This window comes from Heterodontus francisci, chromosome 17, assembly GCF_036365525.1.
Source record: "Heterodontus francisci isolate sHetFra1 chromosome 17, sHetFra1.hap1, whole genome shotgun sequence".
NCBI classification, from domain to species: domain Eukaryota; kingdom Metazoa; phylum Chordata; class Chondrichthyes; order Heterodontiformes; family Heterodontidae; genus Heterodontus; species Heterodontus francisci.
Window position 1 is genome coordinate 8,585,192 of NC_090387.1, and position 27,139 is coordinate 8,612,330.

The 27,139-nt window shown below is 44.7% G+C and overlaps 1 protein-coding gene across 3 annotated transcripts in view; it reads left to right on the forward strand.

The window, feature by feature from the left end:
• cdh11 (cadherin 11, type 2, OB-cadherin (osteoblast)) overlaps positions 1–20,923 on the forward strand; it is a 195,849-nt gene extending 174,926 nt beyond the window's left edge. For all 3 annotated transcript variants that reach the window (XM_068049075.1, XM_068049074.1, XM_068049076.1), the window contains 2 exons: positions 13,825–14,076; positions 19,442–20,923. In XM_068049075.1, coding sequence (XP_067905176.1) covers positions 13,825–14,076; positions 19,442–19,935 — 746 coding nt within the window. In that variant the 3' untranslated portion in view covers positions 19,936–20,923. The remainder of the gene's footprint in view (positions 1–13,824; positions 14,077–19,441) is intronic.
• The last annotated feature ends 6,216 nt before the right edge of the window (positions 20,924–27,139 follow it).

A 27,139-nucleotide genomic window follows, 5' to 3' on the forward strand; every position in this document is an offset into this window, starting at 1 on the left:
GATCAAGTAGGTTTTTCCCTCACTACCTGCTTCAGACCCAGTCTAGCAGCTATGTCTTTTTGGACTCAGCCAGTACTGGTGCTACCGAACCACTCTTGGTGATCAACATTGAAGTCCCCCATCCAGAGTACATTCTATGCCCTTGCTACTCTCAGTACTTCTTCCAAGTGGCGTTCAACATGATTCATCAGCAAAGGGTTGGGGTGGGGGTTTCCTTGCCATGTTTGACCTGATGCCATAAAGACTTCATGGGGTCCAGAGTCAATGTTGAGAACAGCAATTGCCTCCCGATTCTTTACCACAGTGCTGGTACCTCTGGTAGGTCTGTCTCGCTGGTGGAACAGCATATTTCCAGGAATTTCCAGGGTTTCTGGCACATTGTCTGCAAGGTATGATTCTGTGAGCATGACAATGTCAGGTTGTTGCTTGACTAGTCTGTGGGACAGTTCTCCCAATTTTGACACAAGCCCCCAGCTGTTACTATGGAGGTCTTTGCAGGGTCAACAGGGTTGGGTTTGCTGTTGACATTTCCAGTGTCTAGGTCATCCATCTGGTTTCATTCCTTTCCTTAGCTGGGGTGGGGGAGTGGGGGGTGTGAAGTCACATGTAGGCCAGACCAGGTAAGGACAGCAGATTTCCTTCCCGAAAGGGCATTTGTGAACCAGATGGGTTTTTCTTTACAATTGACTATGGTTCCATGGTCACCATTGGACTAGATTTTTTAAAATTCCAGATTTATTACTTGAATTTAAATTTCACCATCTGCCATGGTGGGATTCAAATCCATGTCCCAGAGCATTAGTCAGGGTCGCTGGGCTACTAGTCTAGTGACATTACCACTACACCACCCTACCACGACCTGAGCCCGACAGAACTACCTTCGACCCGAGCCCGACCCGGCCGAGTCCTTTCATTTTTTCCCGCGCTCGACCCAACCCGACCACCGGAATATAATCAACTTTATTGAAGAGGTTGTGTTCTACCTTGGATGGAATCAGTCACTGCAGACTAGTGCGGAGTGTTTCCCGCCTTGATGTCCTGGCTGTCACTGTGTCCGACCCGATCCGACCCCGACACATGTCGTCGGGTCCCATCGGGTTCGGGTCCGGTAGCCATGCTCTACACCACCGCCTCCCCATTTTGCCAGACCGGGAACCAGTGAGCACAATGATGATGGGTGAACAGGACTTGGTGTGATACAGGGAGCAGAACTGTTACAGTTATATTGTGTTCAGCTTATTAAGAAAAGTATTTGAATTGTTTCCCATTCTAGTTGGAGTTATTGCTTTGGCCCCTGAGTAGGAACTACATGGTCAAGAGGGAGGTGAAATTCAATGTTAGCGGGAGTTATTGTAACAGCCAACTCATGATCACACACTTTGTGCCTTCACCAAAGATGAAATTTCCACCCACCACACAAAGTTTGCAAGCTTCAATTTACAACAGTACACTCATATATTTCCCTCAATCGGCTTAAATTTATTCAATCGAGTGATCTGGTCAGCATTTTTAAAAAAAGGATATTATGTAATAAGCAAGTAAATTCGATGGGGCAGATTTTCAACTTGCCATTCAAGCATAAAACTAATGTGAATGAGCTGCCCCTCCAGCTCTACCCTACCCTTCACTCTGCCACCATTCCCTGTCTTCACTATCCACGTCCCTCCTTCTCTCCTCATTCGTCTCTGCTCTCCTCTTTCTTTACACCCTCTATACCCCTCTTTCTCTCACCACTACCCTCCTTTCCCTCCTCTTTACACTCCCCCATCCCCTCCTTCCCTCCTTCTCTATACCCTCACATTCCCTCTGTCTCTTCCCCTCTCCTCCATTCCCTCTCTACACTCTCTCATACCCTCCTTCTCTCCACCTTCGCTTACTTTCCATACTCTCGCATCCCCTCTGTTTCTCCCCCTCTCCTCCATTCCCTGTCTACACCATCCCCTTAACCCCTTTCTCCCCCACTTCCCTCACTTCACTTTCTCCTCTGAGCTTGCACTCTCACCTCTGAGTCAGATGGTCCTGTGTTCAAGTCTAACTCCAGAGGCTTGAGCACAAAATTTAGGCTAATACTCCAAATGTAGTACTGAGAGAGTGCTGTATTGTCAGAGGAGCCATCTTTTGGATAAGATACTAAACCGAAGGGATATCCTCCTGTTCAGGTGGCATTAAAGATCCAGTGGCACTCGGTGACAAAGGGGATGGAGTTCTCCTGGTGTCCTGGACATTATTCTTCCCTCAATCAACACCAAACACAGAATGGAAACACTCAGTAGTCACTGAGTCAGAAGAGCACAAGTGGACATTTTGGTTATGGCATCCCTCTTCAGAGTTGCAGTTAATGAAGTCTGACCCTAGTTCCAAGACCTGAAAAATCAAATTGTGTTCTCTTAACAGATGCTGCCTAACTGTTTCCAGCATTTTCTGATCTGGTAAAAATTTCCAGCATCTCCAGAATTTTCCTTTTATTTTGGCTAAAGATTAATGAAATGATTATTGATCCTTTTTGTTGCTGTTAGAATCTTGTGGAGCAGAAATTGACAGCTTCCTTTGCCTACCTAATAGTGACTGCACTTCAAAATGATAGTAGTGAATTAGACTTGAGACCTTATGGCATGCCCTGAACATATGATAAAGCCTCTATGAATGCTAGTTCTTTGTGTTTCTTTGCATGTGAGACTAGACAGTGAATTTGGGCACCTTATCTCAGCATCAGGACAGTACATCCAAGCCGAACCCTGTCATTGGCCATCATCCATGCACACATTGTCTTCTGGCGAGCACACAACAGAAATCAAGAGTGACAACCTTGGCCAGTCTAACTCCTCCATAGCCTTAGAAACAGGCTTCTTAGTGGTTATGCTCCACACAAGCCTCCTCCCATGATAGCACACCATTGACAGAATCTTCCATTGTTTTCTCCCTCATGTACTTATCTAAGCTTCCCTGTATCTGTGCCATTCCCCTCAACTATTCCTTGTGGTAATGGGCTCCGCATTCTCACCAATCTCTGAACAGAGAGGTTTCTCCCGAATTCCCAATGGGATTGCTTATATTCATGGCTTCTAGTTTTGGTCTCCCCCTCAAGTGGAAACATCTTTCGTCTACCCTATCAGACACCTTCATAAAGACCTGTATTAGGTCACTTTCTCAGCCTTCTCTTTTCTAGAGAAAAGAACCCAGCTTGTTCAGTCTTTCCTGATAGTTGCACCCTCAGGAACAGTGTGAGGAACTGTAAGTATTGCCCTGGATGAAATCATTCATCTCAGTACAGACAGGGGTCCATCCCAGACTGTAAGATTCAATTACACACTGATTAGTAGCTTCACCATCAGCCTATCAAGCGGGTTACAAGATAACTATTTATCACTTCAATCTCAGGGAGTCTCTCCTGCTGCTGTTCTATTTAGTTCATTTTCCAGTGACTGCTCTGACCCTGCTTTTAATCACTCATATCACAGAGACTAATTAGAAAAAAGATATTCTGATCATTGCTTAACTCTATTACCACAAGTGATTGGGAGCTAATATGATCTTAATGATGCTCATTTTGGAATAGCCAGTGTCATGGTAATCAGACGAGGAGCTTCCCAATCAATGTGAAGCAATCAAGAAAATAGGACCTTAGAGATCCCCATATTTTTCTGATGTAATTATCAGCAGAATGGGAATGCGAGATGTCAGGATGAAGGCATCTACAGAGGAGCCTGATGGAATAGGCAGGTGTACACTTTGATCAGCTTTAGATTAAAAACGACAGCCCCATCCATTTGTTCACCAACCCAATCTAAACTGAACTGCATTTTACACCAGAGAGCTTGCCTTCAAGAATGTGCTGCTTTCTTAGGCTGAGCTGGTTAAACTAGAGCTCTATGGAGGGAGCCTTTAACTCAGTAGTACTATTCCTATTTTTGAGTCCAGAAGCTGGATGGTTCAAATTCCCCTCTTGGTAGTCCTGATGAGTGTTGACTGGAGTGATGAGTGTTGACAGGAGTTTTGTCTGGCAATTCAAGGCTGACATCCCTTCCCTTATTGTATGGGCTGGACGAAGAAAACCCTCCCACTGTAGAAGACCACCATCCAATGATCTCTGTTGGATTGTGTGGACAGATGGATGTGTGGTCACTCTTCATGTATGATATGTTCAACTGCCTTTAGACGATCCTTCCATGCTCACTACTACACTATCCCCAAGTATGCTGTAACTATACAGCTCCTTCTGTCCTGTGATCCAATCCTACCCCCATCATGTGCTTATCCCATAGTCCCCTCCCTGTGCCTATCATGTGTCCTGCTCCTATCCTCTACCCTCCTACATATCTGTACCCCAGTGTACAGTGCCGGAGGCCCTTTCCAAAGCTTTGATATCCAAAGCCATCAGTAAACTTTAACAAACCTACGGTTCTAACACTCCTCATTTCTAAGCCCTCCATATTAATGACTACACACAAAGATAGCATATCATAGCAGTGTATGAATGATGACATTTTTTTGCCCTTATTAAAGAGCTTATTGCATTATACATGTTGTGCTACTGGAGATCACATTGGACATGGAAGTTGAAAGTTAATGAGATGCTTTCACAATGTGTGAGATTTATTCACCTCCTCCTCCTGTTGAATATTTATGTATATGCTTTATAAAAATGGATTATAATTGTGGAAGAAAAATAGCTGTGTAAGCACATTTAAACTTGGGAATTAATTCTTCTGAAATTCAAACCATGTCTGACAGGCTCGCCATGTAAGAGAACTGTAATAGAATAGACTTCAGACATGGGTTTTAGGGGAAAATGAAGTTTGCCCGTAACAGGGATAAATTACAAAGATGTTTCTTGGTTTCAGGATTTTTCCTGTCTTTTTATCAGTGGTTAATGAAGGCGAACTTCTTCTCTCTGAAAAGGGGAAGATGCTGATGCGACCTAACTGATATTTTCGAGATTATACTAAAGCTGATCTGGGCAAATTATTCACTAAGATGAAAAATTCGCATACAGGGCAATCTAGAGGAAGAACTTTTTTACACAGCAAGTAGTAATGGTCTGGAACTTGTTGCCTACAAGGGTGGTGGAAGTGGAGACAATCAAAGATTTCAAAAGGAAATTGGACGGACACTTACGGGAAATAAACTAGCAGGGCTGCGGGGAGAGAACAGGGGAATGGGACTGACAGGATTGTTCTACAGAGAGCTGGCATGGACTTGATGGGCCAAATGACTTCCTTCTCTGTTGTAATTACTCCAGGACTCTATGACAAGTTAAAAAAATAATTACATAGAATTACACAGTATTTATGCACAGAAACCCGCTGTTCAATCCAACAGGTCTGTACTTTACATGAGCCTCCTCTATCCTCCTTCACCTTTTCTGGTCAGCTGCTATGGTAGTATAGTGGTTATGTCACTGAGTTAGTAGTCAAGAGACCTGAATTAATGATCAGGCAATGTGAATTCAAACTGCCACAGTATCTGGGAAATTTAAGATGAATTAAATAAATCTAAAATTAAAAAGCTAGTTTCAGTAACTATGACCATGAAATCATTAAAAGCCCATCCGGTTCACTAAATGTTCTTTAGGGAAGGTAATCTGCTGTCCTTATCTGGTCTGGTTTATATGTGACTCCAGATCCACAGCAATGGACTCTTCACTTCTCAAGATCAATGAGGGGTGGGCAATAAATGATGGCCTTGCCAATGATGCTCATAACCTGTGAATTAATTTTTAAAAAACCAAAGTCTTATATTCCTTTCCCTCGCATGTATTTATCTAGTTTCCCCATAAGGGGAAATTTAGGATATTGGGGGAAGAGAACTTGTTTTTCAGTTAATGGGTAACAGAATCATAGAATAAACTACACACAATCCAACCATCGTCAGCTTTTAGATGCAATGCTTATTTTGTCTATGTTTGTCATTGGAAATCAATGTGGAACAAACTCAGTTCAAAGTCCCCAGTACTCTGCTCAACATTAGTCCTTACGACTCATGTTATTGCAGTGTTACTGCTCAGTCCTTGGCCCCTTGCTATTGGTATTTGCCTGCTGCAGTAGAACATACCTGCCATTATCTTAGGTCATTGGGCTTATCTTGGATGGTATTTGACCATCCACCTGTCAGTCACACTGCCCCTAGTCCAGTAGGAATATAACATTGTTATTTTAAGCCCCGGCCCAAGATTCGAGCACCTAATACAGGCTGAGACAGTAGTTGGGACCGGGGCGTGAGTGGAGGAGTTGGGGGGGGTGGTGGGGGAGGTGGGGAAGCACAGTCGGAGGTGCCGTCTTATCGGATGAAATAAGCAGACATAAAAGATCCAATGGTACTACTCAAAAGGAGAAGAGGAGAGAGCTCTCCTGGCATCTTGTCCCTCAACCAACACGGCTGCAAACAAATTAACTGATCATCTATCTCATTTGTGGTTTGTGGGATCATGCTGTGTACAAATTGCCATTTGTCCTACATAATAACAGTGCCTGTGCTTCAAACTTTTGGGACATCTTGAACATGATGTACTACGACACTTTCCTGCCATTCATGTTGTTGCAGCTCCTATCAGTCTCCATTTCTTGAAAAGCACTATGCAACTAACCCTCTTCAGACTTCCCATGCCCTAATAGGCTGCTCCAGTACTCCCTAAGACTCAGTTTTTAATGTGCACTCCAATTGGGTCCTCACAAGGTTGTTGTACTGAACGGGAAAGGAAGAGGAATGGATTTCAGAGCGAGCTTATAAGAAAGGTGGACAAATTTTCTCAGGAGGCAATGCTCCCAACATCCGCCCACATGAACACCCTTACCATCACCGCTTCCCCTCACCATCCCCAGAAAACCAAACTCATGTCACCAATATTTGCCCCGACTTCAGAAATTGCTACATTCACCACTCTTACAAAATGTACCCTCATGTACATAAGCTACTCAGCTAAAGTTAGAACAACCCCACATTCTGTGGCACCTGTATTGCAACTGTTTGTTTTCACATGTCATAGGCTGTTTTTCTTTTCATTCAGCTGCTAGCATTCTCAATACTTTGGCCAGTTTTCCAGGTCGGTATACGTGAGGGTATCGGGAACGGTCGGTTGAGCAGTGCAGCACAAATATGTTCAGAGGCAATTAGAAGTATTTCTGGAGAGTGAAGGGATTTGGGAGCATTGTACGTAATTAGGTCGACTTGCGATCAATGAAAAAGAATCATAGAATGATACAGCAAGAAGGAGGCCATTCAGCCCATCACACCCACACTGGCTCTTTGAAAGAGCCATCCAATTCACTTTAGAGTGGGCTTGCTCAGTTTAATGGCTGTTTCAAAGTACCTGAAAGATATTGGTCCTTTATGAACTAGGTTTCTATGACATTTGAATGGTATGAAAAGAAAGACTTGCACCCTTCATGACCACTGGACATCCCAAAGCACTTTCTAGCCAATGAAGAACATCTGAAGTGTAGTCACTGTTGTAATGTAGGAAACAAAGTAGCCAATTTTCACACAAGTTCCCACAAACAGCAATGTGATGATGGCCAGCTAACTTTTTTTTATGATGTTGATGGAGGGATATACATTGGCCAGGACACCTCCTCAGCTCGTCTTCAAAATCAATTGTTTATATCCACCTGAGAGGGCAGATGGGGCCTCAGTTTAACATCTTATCTGAAAGCCAGCACCTCTGACAGTGCAGCACTCCCTCAGTACCATCCTGGTGCATGATCCTAGATTGTTACATTCAGGTCCTGGAGTGGAACTGAGCATTCAGATCAGAGGCAAGAATGTGACCAATTGAGCCACAGAGCTGACTAGTGCAGTAAATTGGGGGGGGGGGGGGGGGGGGGGGGTGGGTGAAGGAGAGAAACAATCAATCTAAAAGCAGCTAAGTATTTATCAAAGGAGACCACCTATTTATAATGGTCACTTACCATCCCTATGACCCGTAACGAATACACTTTACTGATATATCCACCAATTAATTAAACCTAGCATGTGATTAATGACCATGGGCAAACAAAGTCATTAACCTTGCTGTCTCGCCATAGAAGACTTTAGTTAACATTTCATTGGTTTCAGCTTGGAAATTCCTCAACTGCATTCGGTTTAATGTGGCCTGAGCTAATGATTCATGCTGCAGCCTCTAATAGACCTTTATCTGCGCACGAGGACCGCCTTGCTTCAGTCCCAGAGGTGCTCATTATTCAGACATTTCAATATACCATTCATCTTTTTTTTTCCAGTGTTCCCCGTTCCTGGGCTGAAGGCACTGCCCATTAGCTGGGCACAATTCCCTGGCATGTGCAGTCATTCTTCATGCAGGAACCTGAGCAGTGAGTGCCGTTGGAGGTTCTTGGCTGTGGTTGGTGCCGGAGAGAGGGATCACCGCAGCTGGGCTCCATCCTGAAGAGCATTAAATGTGAAAAGATGTGCAAGAGTATTGAATAATTAGTTACCAGGGGCCATGAAGATTTACCAGACTCCATGGCTAATGAAGGCTGTTTCACAACACTTGCATCGCATTTGTGTTTAAACTTCCAAGGCCCAATAATTGGGAGACTCTGTATCTTCTGTCCTCCGACAACAAACATACTTGTACTCGGAAACAATTACTTGCTATTTTTTGATTTACTTCAGCTTTTACCGTCTTCAACATTGTGCTATTCCTGCACCATGTCATTGATTCAAGTCTGTCAATAAAAAACAAATCTCATCTCTTTTTTCCCTCTGTCTCCTGTTGTTCCAATAGTGGCTGCTGCATTACACAGTGTAATAAATCATACAGCACAGAAGAAGGCCATTTGGCCCATCATGGCTGTGCTAGCTCTTTAAAAGAGCTATCCAAGTAGTCTTTCCCCATAATCCAGCAAATTTCTCCTTTTCAATTATAAATCCAAATCCCTTTCAGCAGTTACATTGAATCTGCTTCCAACACCTTTTCAGGCTGTGTAAAAAGGTTCTCCTCATCTCATCCCCAGTTCTTTTGATAATTATCTTATAACCTCTGGTTACCAAACCTCCTCCCAGTGAAAACAGTTTGTCGTTATTTACTAATCAAAGCCTTTCCTGATTTTGAACACCTCCATTAACCTTCTCTGGTCTAAGGAGAATATCCCCAGCTTCTCAAATTTCTCCACATAACTGAAGTCCCTAATCCCTGATATCATTCTGGTAAACCTCTTCTGTACCCACTAAGGCCAAGGCATTCATTTCATCACTGGGGAGAACAAGCTTGGAGGGAGAACAGAGAGTGACTGCTGAGGAAGCTGAATTAGAAAGTTGATTCATGGTTGAAATCACTAACTTCCGGAGACATCCAGGGTTAATGACCATCTCTCTGCTGATACTAACTTCCATTGACCTCACCAAGCAAAAATAATATACCCAAGAATTTTTTTTTCATTAGTTCTTGGGTTGTGAGCATCGCTGGCTATTCCAGCATTTATTGCCCATCCCAACTTACCCTTCGGAAGGTGGGGGTGAGTTGCCTTCTCAAACCGCTGCAGTCCATGTGTGTAGGCACACCTACAGTGCTCTTAGGGAAAGAGTTCTAGGATTTGGACCCAGTGACAGTGAAGGAATGGTGATCTAGTTCCAAGTCAGGATGGTGTGTGACTTGGAGGGGAATTTGCAGGTGATGATGTTCCCACGTGTTGCTGCCCTGGTCCTTTTAGGTCATAGAGGTTGTGGGTTTGGAAGGTGCTGTCGAAGGAGCCTTGGTGAGTTTCTGCAGTGCATCTTTTAGATTGTACACACTGCTGCTACTGTGCACCGATGGTGAAGGGAGTGAATTTTTATGGTGGTGGATGGGGTGCTGATCAAGTGGGCTGCTTTGTCCTGGAAGGTGTCAAGCTTCTTGAGTGTTCTTGGAGCTGCAGTCATCCAGGCAACTGGAGAGTATTCCATCACACTCCTGACTTATGAATTGTAGATGGTGGATGGGCTTTGGGAGTCAGGAGGTGAGTTATTTGCTACAGAACACCCAGCCTCTGACCTGCTCTTGTAGCCATGGTCCAGTTAAGTTTCTGATCAATGGTAACCCCCAAGATGTTGATGATGGAGGATTCAGCGATGGTTATGCCAAGGGATCACGGTTTGATTCTCTCTTGTTGAAGATGGCCATTGCCTGGCATTTGTGTGGTGTAAATGCTATTTGCCACTTAGCAGACCAAGCCTGAATGTTGACCAGGTCTTTTTACAAGGACTGCTTCAGTATCTGAGGATTTGTGAATGGTGCTGAACACTTGCAATCATCAGCAAACATTGCCATTTCTGACCTTATATTGGAGGGAAGGTCCTTGATGAAGCAACTGAAGATGGTTTGGCCTAGGACACTATCCTGAGGAACTCCTGCACAGTGATGTTCTGGGGCTGAGGTCATGGAATCACAGAATTGTTACAGTGCTGAAGGAGGCCAGTCAGTGCTTCATGTCTGCACCAGTTCTCCGTAAAAGCAATTGACCTTGAGCCATTCCCCCACCTTCTTCCCGTACCCCTGCACATTCTTCCTTTTCATATAACAGTCTAAAACTGTTTTGAATGCTTCAATTGAACCTTCCTCCACCACACTCTCAGACAATGCATTCCAGACCTTAACCACTCTCTGCGTGAAAATGTTTTTCCTCATGTCACTTTTGCTTCTCTTACTCATTATTTTAAATCTGTGCCCTCTCATTCTTCATCCTTTCAAGAGTGGGAACAGCTTTTTACCTATCTACTCTGTCCAGATGATTTTGAATACCTCTATCAAATTACCTCTCAGCCTTCTCTTCTCAAAGGAAAACAGTCCTAACTTCTCCAATCTATCTTCATAACTGAAGTTCCTCATCCCTGGAACCATTCTCATGAATCTTTTCTGTACTCTCTCCAATGCCCTCAGTCTTTCCTAAAGTGTGATGCCCAGAACTGGACCCAGTACTCCAGCTGAGGCTGAGCTAGTGTCTTATATCAGTTCAAAATAACTTCCTTTCTCTTGTACTCTATGCCCCTATTAATAATGCTTAGGAGACTGTATTCTTTATTAACTGCTCTCTTAACCTGTCCTGCAACCTTCAATGACTTATGTACATATACACCTAGGTCTCTCTGCTCCTGCACCACCTTTAGAATTGTACCCTTTATTTTATATTCTCTCTCCATGTTCTTCCTACCAAAATGAATCACTTCACATTTCTCTGCATTGAACTTCATCTGCCACCTGTCTGCCCATTCCACCAACTTGTCTATGTCCTTTTGCAGTTCCACACTATCCTCCTCACAGTTCACAATACTTCCAAGTTTTGTATCATCCGCCAACTTTGAAATTGTGCCCTGTACACCAAGGTCTAAGTCATTAATATATATCAGGAAAAGCAATACTGACCCCTACGGAACTCCACTACAAACCTTGCTCCAGCCCAAAAAACATTCATTAACCACTACTCTTTGTTTCCAGTCACTCAGCCAATTTCTTATCCATGTTACTACTGTCCCTTTTATTCCATGACCTATAACTTTGCTCACATGTCTGTTGTGTGGCACTGTATCAAAAGCCTTTTGAAAGTCTACGTCCACCACATCAACAGCATTGCCCTCATTCACCTTCTATGTTACGTCCTCAAAAAACTCCAACAAGTTAGTTGAATATGATTTTCCCTTAAGAAAGCCATGCTGGCTTTCCTTAATTAACCTGCATTTATCCATGTGACTACTAATTTTGTCCCAAATTATTCTTTCTAGAAGTTTTCCCACCACTGAAGTTAAACTGACTGACCTGTAGTTGCTGGGCTTATCTTTACACCCTTTTTTGAATAAGAGTGTAACGTTTGCAAGTCTCCAGTCCTCTGTCTAAGGAAGAGTGAAAAATTATACTTCCCTCAATATCCTTAAATGCATCTCATCTGGTCCTGGCGTTTTATCCACTTTAAGTACAAACAGCCTATATAATACATCCTCTTTATCCATTTTAACCCCTTCTAGTGTCTGAATTACCTCCTCTTTCACCATTGCCTGGGTTGCTTCTTCCTTGGTAAAGATAGATGCAAATTATTCATTTACTACCTCAGCTATGCCCTCCGCCTCCATGTGTAACTCCCCTTTATGATCCCTAATCTGCCCCACTTCTCCTTTTACCACCCCTTTACTATTTATATGTCTATAGAAGACTTTGAGATTCCCTTTAATGTTAGCTGCCGGTCTTCTAATTGACCTCTAACAAACACAACCATCTTCCTTTGTGTTAGGTATGAGCTCCTCCCCCCCCCTGCCCCACCCCTACCAATTCTCATTGACTACAATTTTGCTAAGGGCTTTTGAGACTACACTTGGTCAAGTGAATGAATAGAAATACGTAGAATCAAGCTTTGAATTGCATGTTTGGAACTGTTCAATTGTCCCTTAAATGGTGAGTCGCTGGGTAGCTTTGCACCACCTAGTTGGTAAGCTGGCAGAATAGATCGCCTGCCCTCCTTAGAACCCACCTGATTTTCATTTCAGTGATTTCAGATGACCATGAAGACACCGTGAAGTATCCTTCCCTATTTTGAAAGCTTCCCAATGGTGAGACTCTTTCTATAAAAGAGCTCCTGTTGGCGAGAGTCCCTTGATAAAAGCGGTCCAGATGTTGAGACACCCCCTCCCCCCCACCTATCAGATGATGAAATCCCTGCTTTAACAGAAGGAATGTAAAGGAGTCCCATGCTTTCAATGAGTAAGTGGCGTGATTCAGTCAGCTGACTTAGAGCTTTGCTCATAAAGTTGCGGAATCTCATTTCTGCAACTTACTATTGAGTCCATATTGTTTGGACTCAAATCCATTCCTGGGATGTGGGTGGCACTAGCAAGTCAATATCTGCTGCCCATCCTGAGGACATCATGCATCAGCCACATTTTTTTTTATTCATTCGTGGGTTGTGGATGTCACTGGCTAGGCCAGCATTTATTGCCCATCCCACATTGCCCTTGAACTAAGTGGCTTGTTAGAACATTTCAGTGGGCATTTAAGAGTCAACCACATTGCTGTGGAAGACACATGCAGGCCAGACCATGTAAGGATGGCAGATTTCCTTCCCTGAAGGGTATTAGTGAACCAGATGGGTTTTTACTTACAGCAATCGGCAATAATTTCATGGTCATCATTAGACTAGCTTTTTAATTCCAGATTTATTAATTGAATTTAAATTTCACCAGCTGCTCTGGTGGGATTTGAACAAATTTCCCCAGAGCATTAAGCTGGGTTCCTGAATTACTAGCCCAGTGACATTTCCACCACCGCCTCCCCTCAATGATATAGGAATGCAGTTATCATACAACCCAGATGGCAGGCTCCCTCCCCTGAAGGAGATTCGTGATCCAGTTGGATTCTTACAGCTATCTAATAGTTTTCATGCCACAATTTACCAGAATTATTGAACCCACTATCACAAATGGGAGAATCCAGAATAAGGGGACATTTCAGGAATGATGTCAGGAAGCACTTCTTCACACAAAGGGGAATGGAAATCTGGAACTCTCTCCCCAAAAAGCGATTGAGGCTAGGGGGGTCAATTGAAAAATTCACAACTGGGATTTATAGGTTTATGTTAGGTAAGGATATTAAGGGATTATGGAAGGAGGATAAATGGAGTTGAGGTACAGATAAGCCATGGTCCATCTAATTGAATGACAGAGCAGGTTTGAGGGGCCAACTCCCATGTTTCTACAATTCAGCATGGGTGGAATTGTAAATTCATAACCTCCTGTTACTAGTCCAGGACGATAACCTCTGTGATACCCATTTTGTTGAGGATGTTTCATCTTCTAATGCAGATATATTAAGGGATTCTGCCTGATGTCCTTCGTTACCTCACTCTGTGCCACTCTCCCCACACACAGGACATACTGCTGAAATAACGGTGCGTCGAGGAGCTATGAGGCGGCAGAAACAGGAAGTCTACCTCTTGCCGGTGGTGATCTCAGATGGAGGGGTCCCCGTCATGAGCAGCACCAACACTCTCACCATCCGGGTGTGCAGCTGTAGTGCCGATGGGAGTGTGCAGTCCTGCAACGCGGAACCCTTGACGTTGCCGGCGGGGCTCAGCACCGGAGCGCTGATTGCCATCCTCACCTGCATCATCATACTTCTCGGTAAGTGAAGGAAGAAAGTGAGAAAATGAGGGGAGAAAGAGAGAAAGGAAGGGAGTGAGGAGAATGATATAAAAGAAAGAAGAAAAAATAATAACTTGCATTTCTATAGCACCTTTCACATCCTCAGGATGTCCCAAAGCACTTCAGAGCCAATGAAGTACTTTTTAGTTAGTTAGTTAGAAATACAGCACTGAAACAGGCCCTTCGGCCCACCGGGTCTGTGCCGACCATCAACCACCCATTTATACTAATCCTACACTAATTCCATATTCCTACCACATCCCCACCTGTCCCTATATTTCCCTACCACCTACCTATACTAGGGGCAATTTATAATGGCCAATTTACCTATCAACCTGCAAGTCTTTTGGCATGTGGGAGGAAACAGGAGTACCTGGAGAAAACCCACGCAGACACAGGGAGAACTTGCAAACTCCACACAGGCAGTACCCAGAATTGAACCCGGGTCGCTGGAGCTGTGAGGCTGCGGAGCTAACCACTGCGCGTCTTGAATGCTTGTCCTACATTTTATTCCAAGGACATGAATTACAACTGAACTATGCCAGAAACATAACGTGCAATGCAGGTTATTTTTTAAATAAAGCAAAACGGGATTTCGCAACCTGTGGCCCCCAGCTCATCCATGAACCTCGACAACAAGGCCAGTGGAACGCCAAGATGTTAAGGAAAAAAAAAATCATTTTAAAATCTGTATTCGTTCCATGTATTTATAGTGAGGCCTGGATTAGGGTCAGGTCAGTCAGAGTGAGCCTTGTATACAAAAGAGTGAGAAGCATTGGCCTAATGACCCTAATCTGCAAGGTGTTAAAGCGGAATGTGGTTGAAAGTTTACATTGAAACCCCTAAGGAACAAAATATCACAGCACTGATGGAGACTGACTGATGCTCTTTCACATGTGTGAGAGCTATTATAATGGCTGCTACTGCATGAAGTTTTTATTTTTGACAGTCTTCAATGTAATCTTTGTGGTCCATAAGGGTTACACTGTGATTGTGGCCAACAGGCCCTGAAGTATGCATGATGAAGTGCAGTCACTGTTACACCGTGAACTAAAGTTAAATATATTGAAAGTATCTTTCAGCAAAATTCATATTGCTTGGAGGAACTGGGAACCTTGGGCTGAGTGTTTTTCTTTTTGCGTTAACATCTTTCCCTTTGCGCTAAGAGCATTTGCACGTTTAATGAGGACGGCTCAGAATCGCAAAGAGCTGTGGCTTTGACATTTGACCCTCTTTGTAGAGGCAGGTAAACAGTGAGGTGACGATGACAGACTGACCTGTTTGGATTTACAATGAGTGGATTAGCATTTCCAAAGAGGCATCACTCACTCCTGTTGCGTCATTAGACTAATGTACACTAAAGTTAGCCAGTTAGATGAAAACAAACCATATAAGATGTAAAAGATCTCCCCCAGAAATAAATAGCAGACTTTTGCCTTTTGTTTTGCAAGGAATAGTGTCAGCACAGAGCTCTACGCAGTAGAGCTGAGGTTCCAGAAAGGCAGTGTGAAAGAAGCACTGCCTGGCTCGAACCCAAACTGCGGGTACCATTAGAGATTGAGTTTCATCCTTAAACTGTGAAGACAGATAATCCTCTTTACCAATGGGTTCTGCACATTTCCTTTGGTAGGATGGGAATGAAGGGGCAGAATTTTTGATTCGTGTTGAAGGTGGGACTGGAGCTGGGAGGGCTGGAAAATTGGCCTCAGACAGTGATGTGATGGTTTGTCGACATGTTCCCACCTCTGGGCGATTTTAAAAGTGCATGGTTGGGGAAGGTGTTGGGGGGTGGGTAATGACTGCCTGCCTGCAAGCAGCCAATTAAGGCCCATAAAGGGCCTATTGAGGGCACTGGGGAGATGCCAACTGCTATTTTCCAGTCGACAGTCAGCTCCCTGTGGTAGCTGAACCACAGCCGATGTAAGGAGGTGGCCTCCTGCTGGCAGACCGAGGGGGTCAGTGCTCCAATTAACTTTAACCGCCCACCCCCCCCTCAGTCCCCATGGCGGTGTCTGTTAGATGCCACGGCTGCGGATACAGGAGGCCTTGTGGAGGGGTTCCCCTCTAATGTAGCGGTCTGGCAGCTTTAATAAACAGTCTTCAGGGGCACCTCCTCTCTCTTGGCAACATTGGAATCTCCCACCTTTGACAGTGGGGCTGTCGATCTCTCAGGGCTGGAGGGTCTCGCCTGCCCCGCTCCCCGCCCCCCATCTGCTTCGGGAGTCCGCAGGCCATCCTTAATTGGTTGGCGAGCAGGTAACCTGGCTGCTGATTGGCCAGCAGGCTTCAGGCGCTGATGTGGTGTGGGGTTGGGATCTGGAAATGGTCCCGATGTCAGGGTCCCGACCCCAAAACAAAAGTCCTGCCTGGGGATCTGCACCAAGTAAACAGGGAAGAGCAAAGTTCAGAGACCAGTAGCAACAACGTGTATTTATATAACGTCTTTAACCAAGTCCCAAGGCGCGTCATAGGAGTATTATCAGACAAAAATTTGACACCGTGGCACATAGGAGATATTAGGACAGGTGACCAAAAGCTTGGTCATAGAGGTAGGCTTTATGGAGCATCTTAGGGGAGAAGAGAGAGGTAGAGAACTGGGGAGGTTTACAGAGGGAACTCCAGAAGTTAGGGCCCAGGGAACAGAAGGCATGGCCGCAGTTGTTGGAGTAATGAAAATCGGGGATGCACAAGAGGCCAGAATTCGAGGAGTGCAGATATCTCACTGGGCTGTAGGGCTGGAGGAGATTACCGAGATGGAGAGGGGCTGAGGCCATGGAGGGATTTGAAAGTAAGGATGGGAATTTTAAAACTGAGGTGTTGCCGGACTGGGAGGCAATGTAGCTCAGCGAACACATGATGGGTGAACAGAACTGGGTCAAGTTAGGAATCGTGCAGCAAAATTTTCAATGATCTCAAGTTTGCGACATGTGGTAGATGGGAGTTTGGCAAGGAGAGTTCTGGAATAGTATACAACAGGAGGTGAAAAATGGAGGGTGAAAGAGGAGGGAACTTGGGTAATCCCCTGCTTCATATTTAAATCTATTATCAAATAATAGATTTTAAGGAGCAACTTTAAAGAACAGTAGAAATTGAATGGCACCCAAACAGGGGAAACTAATGTGATCTGGGGGCAGGATCATAATATCAGTCTGCTGGTTTTACTTGCTTATCAGACACAAGCTGCTGGCATCAGTTGGGGCTCCAGAGGCACCTCAATAAAGTTTGAACCAGCGTCCTGTAGCGGTTAAAATGCAAATACTGATTGCAATGTTGATGTATTGTGTTGACCAGACAAGGTAGCATCTTTATTTTGCATTCAAAACTTTTGTTTTGTCACAGAAAGTCCATGACAACTGTCTCAAACAATATTTTTCATGACAGTTTCGCTTCAGTTGTTGCTCATGGATTCCTGAACAATAATAGCATTAAAATATTCGGTATTAAACTCGTACTCAGGAACTTCATGTAAACCCATTTGTAACTAACACGAGCATGATTTCAACCCCAACTTGATTCTTACATTCTTAATAGAATCTTACAGGACAAAAGGAGGCCATTCAGTCCATTGTGTCCGTGCCCGGTCTTTGAAAGAACAAACTAATTAGTCCCACTCCCTTGCTCTCTCCCCCAGCCTGCAATTGTTTTTCATTTTCAAGTACATATCTCCAATTTTCTTTTGAACATTACTAATGAATTTGCTTCCGCCAATCACCTTAAATCTCTGTTCTCTGGTTACCAACCCTTCTCCCAGTGGAACCAGTTTCTCATTATTCACTCTTTATCAAAATTTTTAAACGCCTCTATTAAATCTCCCCTTAACCTTCTCTGCTCTGAGGAGAACAATCCCAGATTCTCATGTCCACATAACTGAAGTATCTGAGTGATAGAGTAAATAAAGAAAAACTGTTTCCAGAGGCTGAAGGGTTGAAAATCAGGGGGCACAAAAGAATCAGAGGCGACATGAGGAATTTTTTTTAATAGCCATCTAGTGACTAGGATTTGGAATGCGCTGCCTGGTAGGGTGATGGATACAGATACAATAGTAACCTTCAAAAGGGAATTGGATGAATACTTGAAGAAGAAAAAATTGCAGGGATAGGGGGAAAGTGCGGGGGAGGGGGACTAACTAGATTGCCCTTCGAAATGGCTGGATGGGCTCCTTCTGTGCTGTATGATTCTATGATTTATTTACCTGAGCCTTGTAAATTACACTGCCAGGGTTCAGTGCGAATGCAACCAATAGGCCGTAGTTTGGACATATTCTGCCAGAGTGATCTCCTGGACGAGATTTGGTCACCTAGGAATGGTGGTGTTTGTGGGGAGAGGGGGGGGGGGCGGTGGGAATGGGTGTTGGGGGGGGTGGAGTGGATGGGGGATTGGGGGGGGGTGGGTTGGAGAAGAATTTCTCATTTTGTTTTCTCTCAAATTGCATTGGATTTTTAATCTGGTTTTTCACCCCTCCCAGGAGCTGAAATGGTTTTTTTGGGTGGGATGGGGAGTATCATAATTGTGTGGGACAGCCTGGATGGACTGGTTCACCAATGTCCATACTCAGTACAAGCTCATATTTATTTATTTAGAGATACAGCACTGAAACAGGCCCTTTGGCCCACCGAGTCTGTGCCGACCATCAACCACCCATTTATACTAATCCTACATTAATCCCATTACCCTCTCACATCCCCACCTTCCCTCAATTTCCCTACCACCTACCTATACTAGGGGCAATTTATAATGGCCAATTTACCTATCAACCTACAAGTCTTTGGCTGTGGGAGGATACCGGAGCACCCGGCGAAAACCCACGCGGTCACAGGGAGAACTTGCAAACTCTGCACAGGCAGTACCCAGAATTGAACCCGGGTCGTTCATGAAAAAAAAACCTTGTGTACCTTTTCTTCTGCTTTTAATTTATGTTGAGACAAACAATCAGGATGCCACACTGAAAGCCAGCATAGAACAAACCATTATTCACTCGAAACTGTCACCTCCTCTTCTGGAATTGAAATACAAATCCAGATGAAAAACAGTTGTCCTCTAAGTTGTGTAATGGAAGGCGACCAAAGGGTTGAAATGATAAAATATAATATAAGGACTGAAATACAGCCACAATGTTTTGGGAACTTGGGAATCCATTACTTACACCGCAAGACTGTATAAATCCCTTAATGAAGGAATCACTTTAGCTTGTCAACTAAGCATGTTTTTGGGTGTGCTTCATTTAGCAACTTTCTGAGGGTGCAGTCCTTCACATTCTACCTTGGAAAATTGTTGAATGTTCTCTGTAGGTAAAACTGTTTCCAGATGGTAACCTGCCTTTCTTTTTTCTCACTCCCTCCCCCAGTGATTGTGGTTCTGTTTGTGACATTGAGACGTCAAAAGAAAGAGCCCTTGATAGTGTTTGAAGAGGAGGATGTGCGGGAGAATATTATCAGCTACGACGATGAGGGAGGAGGGGAGGAGGACACCGAAGCTTTCGACATCGCCACGCTGCAGAACCCCGATGGCCTTAATGGCTTCCTACCACGGAAGGATATCAAGCCCGAGCTCCAGTACATGCCCAGGCAAGGCTTCTGCACTGCCCCCAACAGCGTGGATGTTGACGACTTCATCAAAGTCAGGCTCCAGGAGGCCGACTGCGACCCCACTGCCCCGCCCTACGATTCCATCCAGATCTATGGCTATGAAGGAAGGGACTCAGTGGCTGGATCCCTCAGCTCCTTGGAATCTGCTACCACGGAATCTGACCCGGACTACGATTACCTTAACAGCTGGGGACCCCGGTTTAAGAGGCTGGCAGAGCTGTATGGATCTAAAGAGACCTGTGAAGAGTCTTAACATTTAATAGAGCAGCCTGGCCTTAAAATTCTACATCGACCCTTCGAGAGATGAAACATTGGACCGGAACATTGGTGGGATTGGGCAGATTTACATCCCTTTTTATTTTCTTTTTTTCTTTTTTTATTATATATATTATATATATATGCTCAATTTTATTGAGCACAGGAACTGATGTTAATGACTCCATCCTTTAAATGTTGAAGGACGTTTTTATTTTTCAAAGATGGATACTGTGAAACGGGCTTCCCCGATGCTAAGTCATTGCTGTTTTCCACCACCCACCTCCTACTCTCTCGTCCTCTCGCTCACCACCGCATCCAAAACAAAGAAAGAAATGATGGAGCTGGCTAGCCTTCATTAGAATTTCCTGTGATTGTTTCAAAGAAGCTGGGACAGACATGACTGAACTGTAAGATAAAGCTTTAAAGAGTAAGAAAGAAAGTGATATCAACCATACATTTTTGTCAATAAATACAGGGGAAGAGAAAGAAGATCTTTTCCACAGAGCTTTATGACTTGCAAGACACAGAATGTGCCATCAGTGAGACGGACAATATCACAGTTTGAATATTGAGCCTTAAGTATTGAATGTAGTCACTGACTATACCTGTTAAATTTGTGAGAATATTCTCTGTGGTACAGCTTGCAGTGACATTGAGAGGCATGAGGGGGCACAGAACTAATCTGTCTTTGCAAAAACGAAAGAACAAGACCTTATTCCTGTTTAAATCTTGTAAACCATTTTTTTTTGCTTTAAGTATTGTGTTTAATATGTGTCGGGCACAGACCTGTCCCATCACAGTGAGCAATGCCTGATTTCTACGTCATTTCTATGTGTCAATTTGTACAATCTTAAAAGTTCTTATTTTAGTAAAAAATACATGAAGTCTCAATAATACGACATGCAACAAAATGTTAAGGCATCACTATTCTATTTTATGGACATTGTACTGTTGCTTTATTATTGTGCTTCGGGCAGAGAAGCCAGACTTTACAATAAAAGAATTTTTCTACAAGTTGTCGTCACCTCTACAGGGTTCTCTGGCCGTCTGTCGGGCTGGTTAGAGGGTTTGAGATGTGCCAATGTGACGCATCATGACAGGTCAGAACACACACTATAAGATCTGAGAGCACCACCATTGAGTGTTTTTTTAGTGCCTTTTGGAGGAGATGTTAAACCAAGGTCCAATATGCCCTCTTCGGTGGATGCAACAGAACCCTCGGCACTATGTGAAGAAACGTACAGCAGTTTTCCCTGGTGTCCTCGACCAATATGTATCCCTCAATCAACATCACAAAACCAGATGATCTCATTATTGTCTTGTTGCTGTGCACAAATTGTCTGTTGCATTTCCTACACTACAACAATGACTTACACTTCAAAAGTACTTTATTGGTTGTAAGTCACTTTGGGACATCCTGAGGATGCTAAAAGCAGTATTGAAATGCAAGTAGTTTCTTTTTTACCATACGCCACCCACGAAACTGGTTCACGAGATAACTTGCAGTCGAAAAATGACGCGACACCCCATCCTCTCATACCTGCTATAGTATAGTGCCATTCATCATCTCAGCCCATTCCAAAGTGCTTTACAACCAATGAAGTACCTTTTGTGGTAACGGAGGACTGAGAGTTCTTGCTTCATACTGGGTGGGTGAAGATGCCACATATAAGTTCTTTGAGGTTGTTCTTGTCGACCCATTCCACAAAGCTATCCGACGCAACCCCGATACCCAATGGATCACAAAGCCTGTGCACAAGCACAGAGAGATGCGTGGCCTGACATTTGCTGGCAAGAAGAGTCGTGGTTTGGGCAAGGGTCACAAATACCACCTTACTATTGGCAGCTCTCGTCGTGCTGCATGGAGAAGACGCAATACACTGCAGCTCTGTCGCTACCGTTATTGTGTAGTATCTGTATATTTTACATTGCTCAATAAATTGTTTTGAGGATTTTCCTGAAAAAAAAATTTAAAAAAGAAAAAAAAAAACAAGCAATGTGATAGTGATGCTAGGCCAGGATACTGTGGCAAACTCCCCTGCTCTTCTTCGAAAAGTGCCATCTGAAAGGGCAGATGGGGTCTCGAATTAACATCTCATCCAAAAAATAGCAATTTTGACAAATACAGCACTCCCTCAGTACTGCTGTGGAGTGTCAGCCAACATTCTGTTCTCACAGTTCTGGAGTGGGACTTGAACCCATGACCTGCGACTCAGACTAGAGTGCTACTCACTGAGAGTGTCGAAATTGTTAAAGGCCCTGTTGGGAGTCCACTTTAAAGATGCAAGAGAGGGGATGGGGTGAGGAGCTGGAATGGAGAACCCCCAATCCCCTCTCCCACCATTGACTGAGAATTTACATGCCTTTGGCTTCAGGGTGATCCAACCTAAGATTGGCAGTGGTTCTAAATTCAGCAGAATGACCCTTCAGGAGATGCCCCAGAGCTCTAACTAGTTCTCTAGATTGTCATTGTGTCCTGGACATTCTGAAGGATTAATGGATAATTTTACTTCTTTCAAATTGATAACTACATCGCATTACATGGGGGCAACTGGGGACAGGGGTCCATGTTTCTTATTTTTTTTTGTTCCTGGGATGTGGGCATCACTGGCGAGGACAGCATTTATTGCCCATCCCTAATTGCCCTTGTGAAGGTGGTGGTGAGCTGCCTTCTTGAACCACTGCAGTCCATGTGGGGTAGGTACACCCACAGTGCTGTTAGGAAGGGAGCTCCGGGATTTTGACCCAGCGACAGTGAAGGAATGGAAATATAGTTCCAAGTTAGGATCGTGTGTGGCTTGGAGGGGAACTTTCAGGTGGTGGTGTTCCCATGCATCTGCCACACTTGGCCCTCTAGCTTTGGTGCGTTGCTGCAGTGCATCTTGCAGATGGTACACACTGCTGCCACTATGCGCCGGTGGTGGTGGAAGTGAACGTTTGTGCATGGGATACCAAACAAGCGGGCTGCTTTGTCCTGGATGGTGTCGAGTTTCTGGAGTGTTGTTGGAACCGTACCCATCCAGGCAAGTGGAGAGTATTCCATCACACTCCTGACTTGAGCCTTGTAGATGGTGGACAGGCATTGGGGAGTCAGGAGGTGAGCTACTCGCCGCAGGATTCCTAGCCTCTGACCTGCTCTTACTGCCATGGTATTTATATGGCTTGTCCAGTTCAGTTTCTGGTCAATGGTACTTCCCAGGATGTTGGTAGGGATGGGCACTCTGATAACACCCTGGCCCTCAACCATCACAATCCACGACCCCTTCCACCTCACACTGCCCCCACTCACCCCTGCACCCCCTCCATCTGTTGTAGACTCTTGGTAGGTTGGGTAAATGAATTCAGTAAATCTGGTGAATTGTGCGATGGCACCAGATAAAGTGACCACAAAAGTTGCCAGACTCTTGTAAAAACACAACTGGTTCACTAACATCATTCAGGGAAGGAATGCCTGCCAACCTTACCACCCCCCCACCCCCCCCTCCACCGGCTTATAGACCAAGTTGCTAACTTTGGCTCAGTCAGTGGCTCTCACATGCTGTACTGAGGGAGTGCCTCACTGTTGAAGGTGCTGCCCCTTCAGATGAGATGTTAAACTGAGGCTCCGTCTGCCCGCTGATGTGGATGTAAAAGATCCAATGACACTACTTCGAAATAGAGCTGGCGAGTTCTCTCCCCAGCGTCCTGACCAATATTTATCCCTCAACTAATTACAAAAAAACAAATTATCTGGTTACAATTGCTGTTTGTGGGAGCTTGCTGTGTGCACTTGGGCTGCTGTGTTCCCTATATTACAAGAGTGACTGCAGTTCAAAAGTGCTTCATTGGCTGTGAAGTGCTTTGGGATGTCATGATGTGGTGAAAGACGCTATCGAAATGTAAGTCTTTATGTGTGAGTCTAGTCCAGCATGACACAATTGTCCCTCAATGCCCTATGGGCAAAAAGGGATAGACAATAAATGTGGCTTGTCAGCATTACACACATCCCAGAACAAACAAAGACTCCTCTTTGCTGGCTGAGAGTGAAATTCATTTGGGCCATCTTTAGTTCAGCTTCTAGGCTACCATTTTAACTTTATGTGATCGTGTAAAGCAGACAATAGAGACTCGCCCTCCCGTTTTACATCTCTCCCGATGGAATGGAAAACTGACTGCTGATTCACAGTTACTGGTTTTACATTATTGCACAAAGTCAAAATCATGCCTCTGACTGAGCAGAACCTGTGCATAACTCTTACACTAACTTTGTAAATCTCAAGGAAGGAGTAGATAATGTCATATTAGCTCTTTGTCTGGGCATGAGTGAGACTTGTTACTCTGAGAAGGCAAAGAGGCTGCAGGATATTGGTGCATGAAAATGCCATATGACATTTTTTGAATCCATCGTGCTATAGAGACTTATACTGTTTAAAATGGGAAGGAATCTGAAATCAGTGCATTGAGGGCCAAAAAATCATTAAGACCCATTTTTTGGCACAGTGGGGTGTGATTCGTGATCTGCCCGCACCCATTTCGTCTGAAACAGGCAGCATGCAAACTTCATGTTGCCTCCTCCTTTGAATGATTCTACTTTGACCCATGCATGCTGTTGGCTGGCTGCACAATCAATCAGGGGTCTAATAGCATGTGAGGCTCGTATATGTTCCAGCTAGCCTGCAGCTTTTAAAGGCAGTCTGTCCCTCTTAAAGGGAAGCTGTACTAAATGACAGAGACTACTGCTGACTGGCAGTGCTGCAAATGGAGAGAAGGGAATTGGAGCACCAGGGCAAAGTCAGGACTCCTCCATTCACATATGCAACATTGGAGGCCTTATGGAGGTCCTCAGGGGAAAGACGTTATGTTTCCATGGAAGAGTGGGGAGGTGGGACCAGGAGGCCCTCAAGAGCCACCCTCTGAAGTGAATGCGAGCAGGTGGCCAGGAAGGCAAACGCCTAGAGTCTGGCCCCGAGGACTTGGCAGCATTGTGGAAGAAATTTAATGGCCTCACACGGTGGTCAAGGTCAGTGAATGCATCTTCACAGGACATCTCCTACCCACCACACCGTCAACCTCCAACCTCTCACACTGCTCAATGCACCACGCCCACCATTACTCATCCAGCAGCACTCCCTGGCACAGGAATCACGTCTGACATCCAGATACTCCATCTCACTCTCCCACATCTACCAATGCTGCCAGCCTTTTTTTTGTTTGTTCGTGGGATGTGGGTGTTGCTGGCTATGCCAGTATTTATTGCCCATTCCAAATTGCCCATCAGAAGGTGGTGCTGAGCTGCCTTCTTGAACCGTTGCAGTCCTTGAGGTGTAAGTACACCAACAATGCTGTTAGGAAGGGGGTATCAGATTCTGGGCCAGCGACAGTGAAGGAACCGCGATATAGTTCCAAGTCAGGATGGTGTGTGGCTTTGAGGGAACCCTGGTGGTGTTCTCATGCATTTGCTGCCCTTGCCCTTCTAGCTGGTAGAGGTCGCGGGTTCGGAAGATGCTGTCGAAGAAGCCTTGGTGAGTTGCTGCGATGCATCTTGTTTATGGTACACACTGCTGCCATTGTGCGTCAGTGGTGAAAGGAGTGAATGTTGAAGGTGGTGGATGGGGTACTGATCAAGTGGGCTGCTTTGTCCTGCATGGTGTCGAGCTTCTTGAGTGTTGATGGAATTGCACCCATCCAGGCAAGTGGAGAGTATTCCATCACACTCCTGACTTGTGCCTTGTAGATGGTGGACAGGCTTTGGGGGAGTCAGGAGGTGAGTTACTCACTGTAGAATTCCCAGCCTCTGACCTGCTCTTGTAGCCACGGTATTTATATGGCTACTCCAGTTCAGTTTCTGGTCAATGGTGACCCCTAGGGTGTTGATAGTGGGGGATTCAATGATTGTAATGCAATTGAACATCAAGGGGAGATGGTTAGATTCTCTCTTGTTTGAGATGGTCATTGCCTGGCACTTGTGTGGCGCGCATGTTACTTGCCACTTATCAGCCCAAGCTGGATGTTGTCCAGGTCTTGTTGCATATGGTCATGGGCTGCTTCAGTATTGAGGAGTCATGAATGGTTCTGAACATTGTGCAATCATCAGCGAACATCCCCACTTCTGACTTTATGATGGAGAGAAGATCATTGATGAAGCAACTGAAGGTTGGGCCTAGGACACTACCCTGAGGAACTCCTGCAGTGATGTCCTGGGACTGTGATGATTGACCTCCAACAACCACAGCCATCTTCCTTTGTGTTAGGTATGACTCCGATCAGCAGACAGTTTTGCCTCTGATTCCCATTGACTCCAATTTTGCTACGGCTCCTGAATGTCATACTCGGTCAAATGGGATCTTGATGTCAAGTGCTCCCCTCACCTCTTGAGTTTAGCTCTTTTGTCCATGTTTGGACCAAGGCTGTAATGAGGTCAGGAGCTGAGTGGCCTTGGCGGAACCCAAACGGAGCGTCAGTGAGCAGGTTATTGCTGTTCAAGTGCCGCTTGATAGCACTGTCGACGACCCCTTCCATCACTTTGCTGATGATCTGGAGTAGACGGATGGGGCGGTAATTGGCTGGGTTAGATTTGTCTTGCTTTTTGTGCATAGGATATACCTGGGTAATTGTCCACATTGGAACATAGGAGCAGGAGCAGGCCATTCAGCCCATCGAGCCTGCTCCGCCATTCAATACGAAGATGGCTGATCATCCACTTCAATGCCTTTTTCCCACACTACCCTGATATCCCTTTATACCATTGGTATTTAGAAATCTGTCAATCTCTACTTTAAACATACTCATTGAATGAACTTCCACAGCCCTCTGGGGTAGAGAATTCCAAATATTCACAACCCTCTTACGAAAGAAATTTCTCCTCATCTCTGTCCTAAGTGGCTTCCCCCTTATTTTGAAATTGTGTCACCTGGTTGTAGACTCCCCAACCAGGGGAAATGTCTTACCTGCATCTACCCTGTCTATCCTTTTAAGTATTTTGTAGGTTTCATTGTTGGGCAGATGCCAATGTTGTAGCTGTACTGGAACAGCTTGGCTAGGAGTGCAGCTAATTCTGGAGCACAAGTCTTCAGTACTATTGCCAAATGTTGTCAGAGCCCATAGCCTTTGCAGTATCCAGTGCCTTCAGCCATTTCTTGATATCACGTTGAGTGAATTGGATTGGCTGAAGACTGGCATCTGTGATGCTGAGGACCTCAGGAGGAGGCTGGGATGGATCA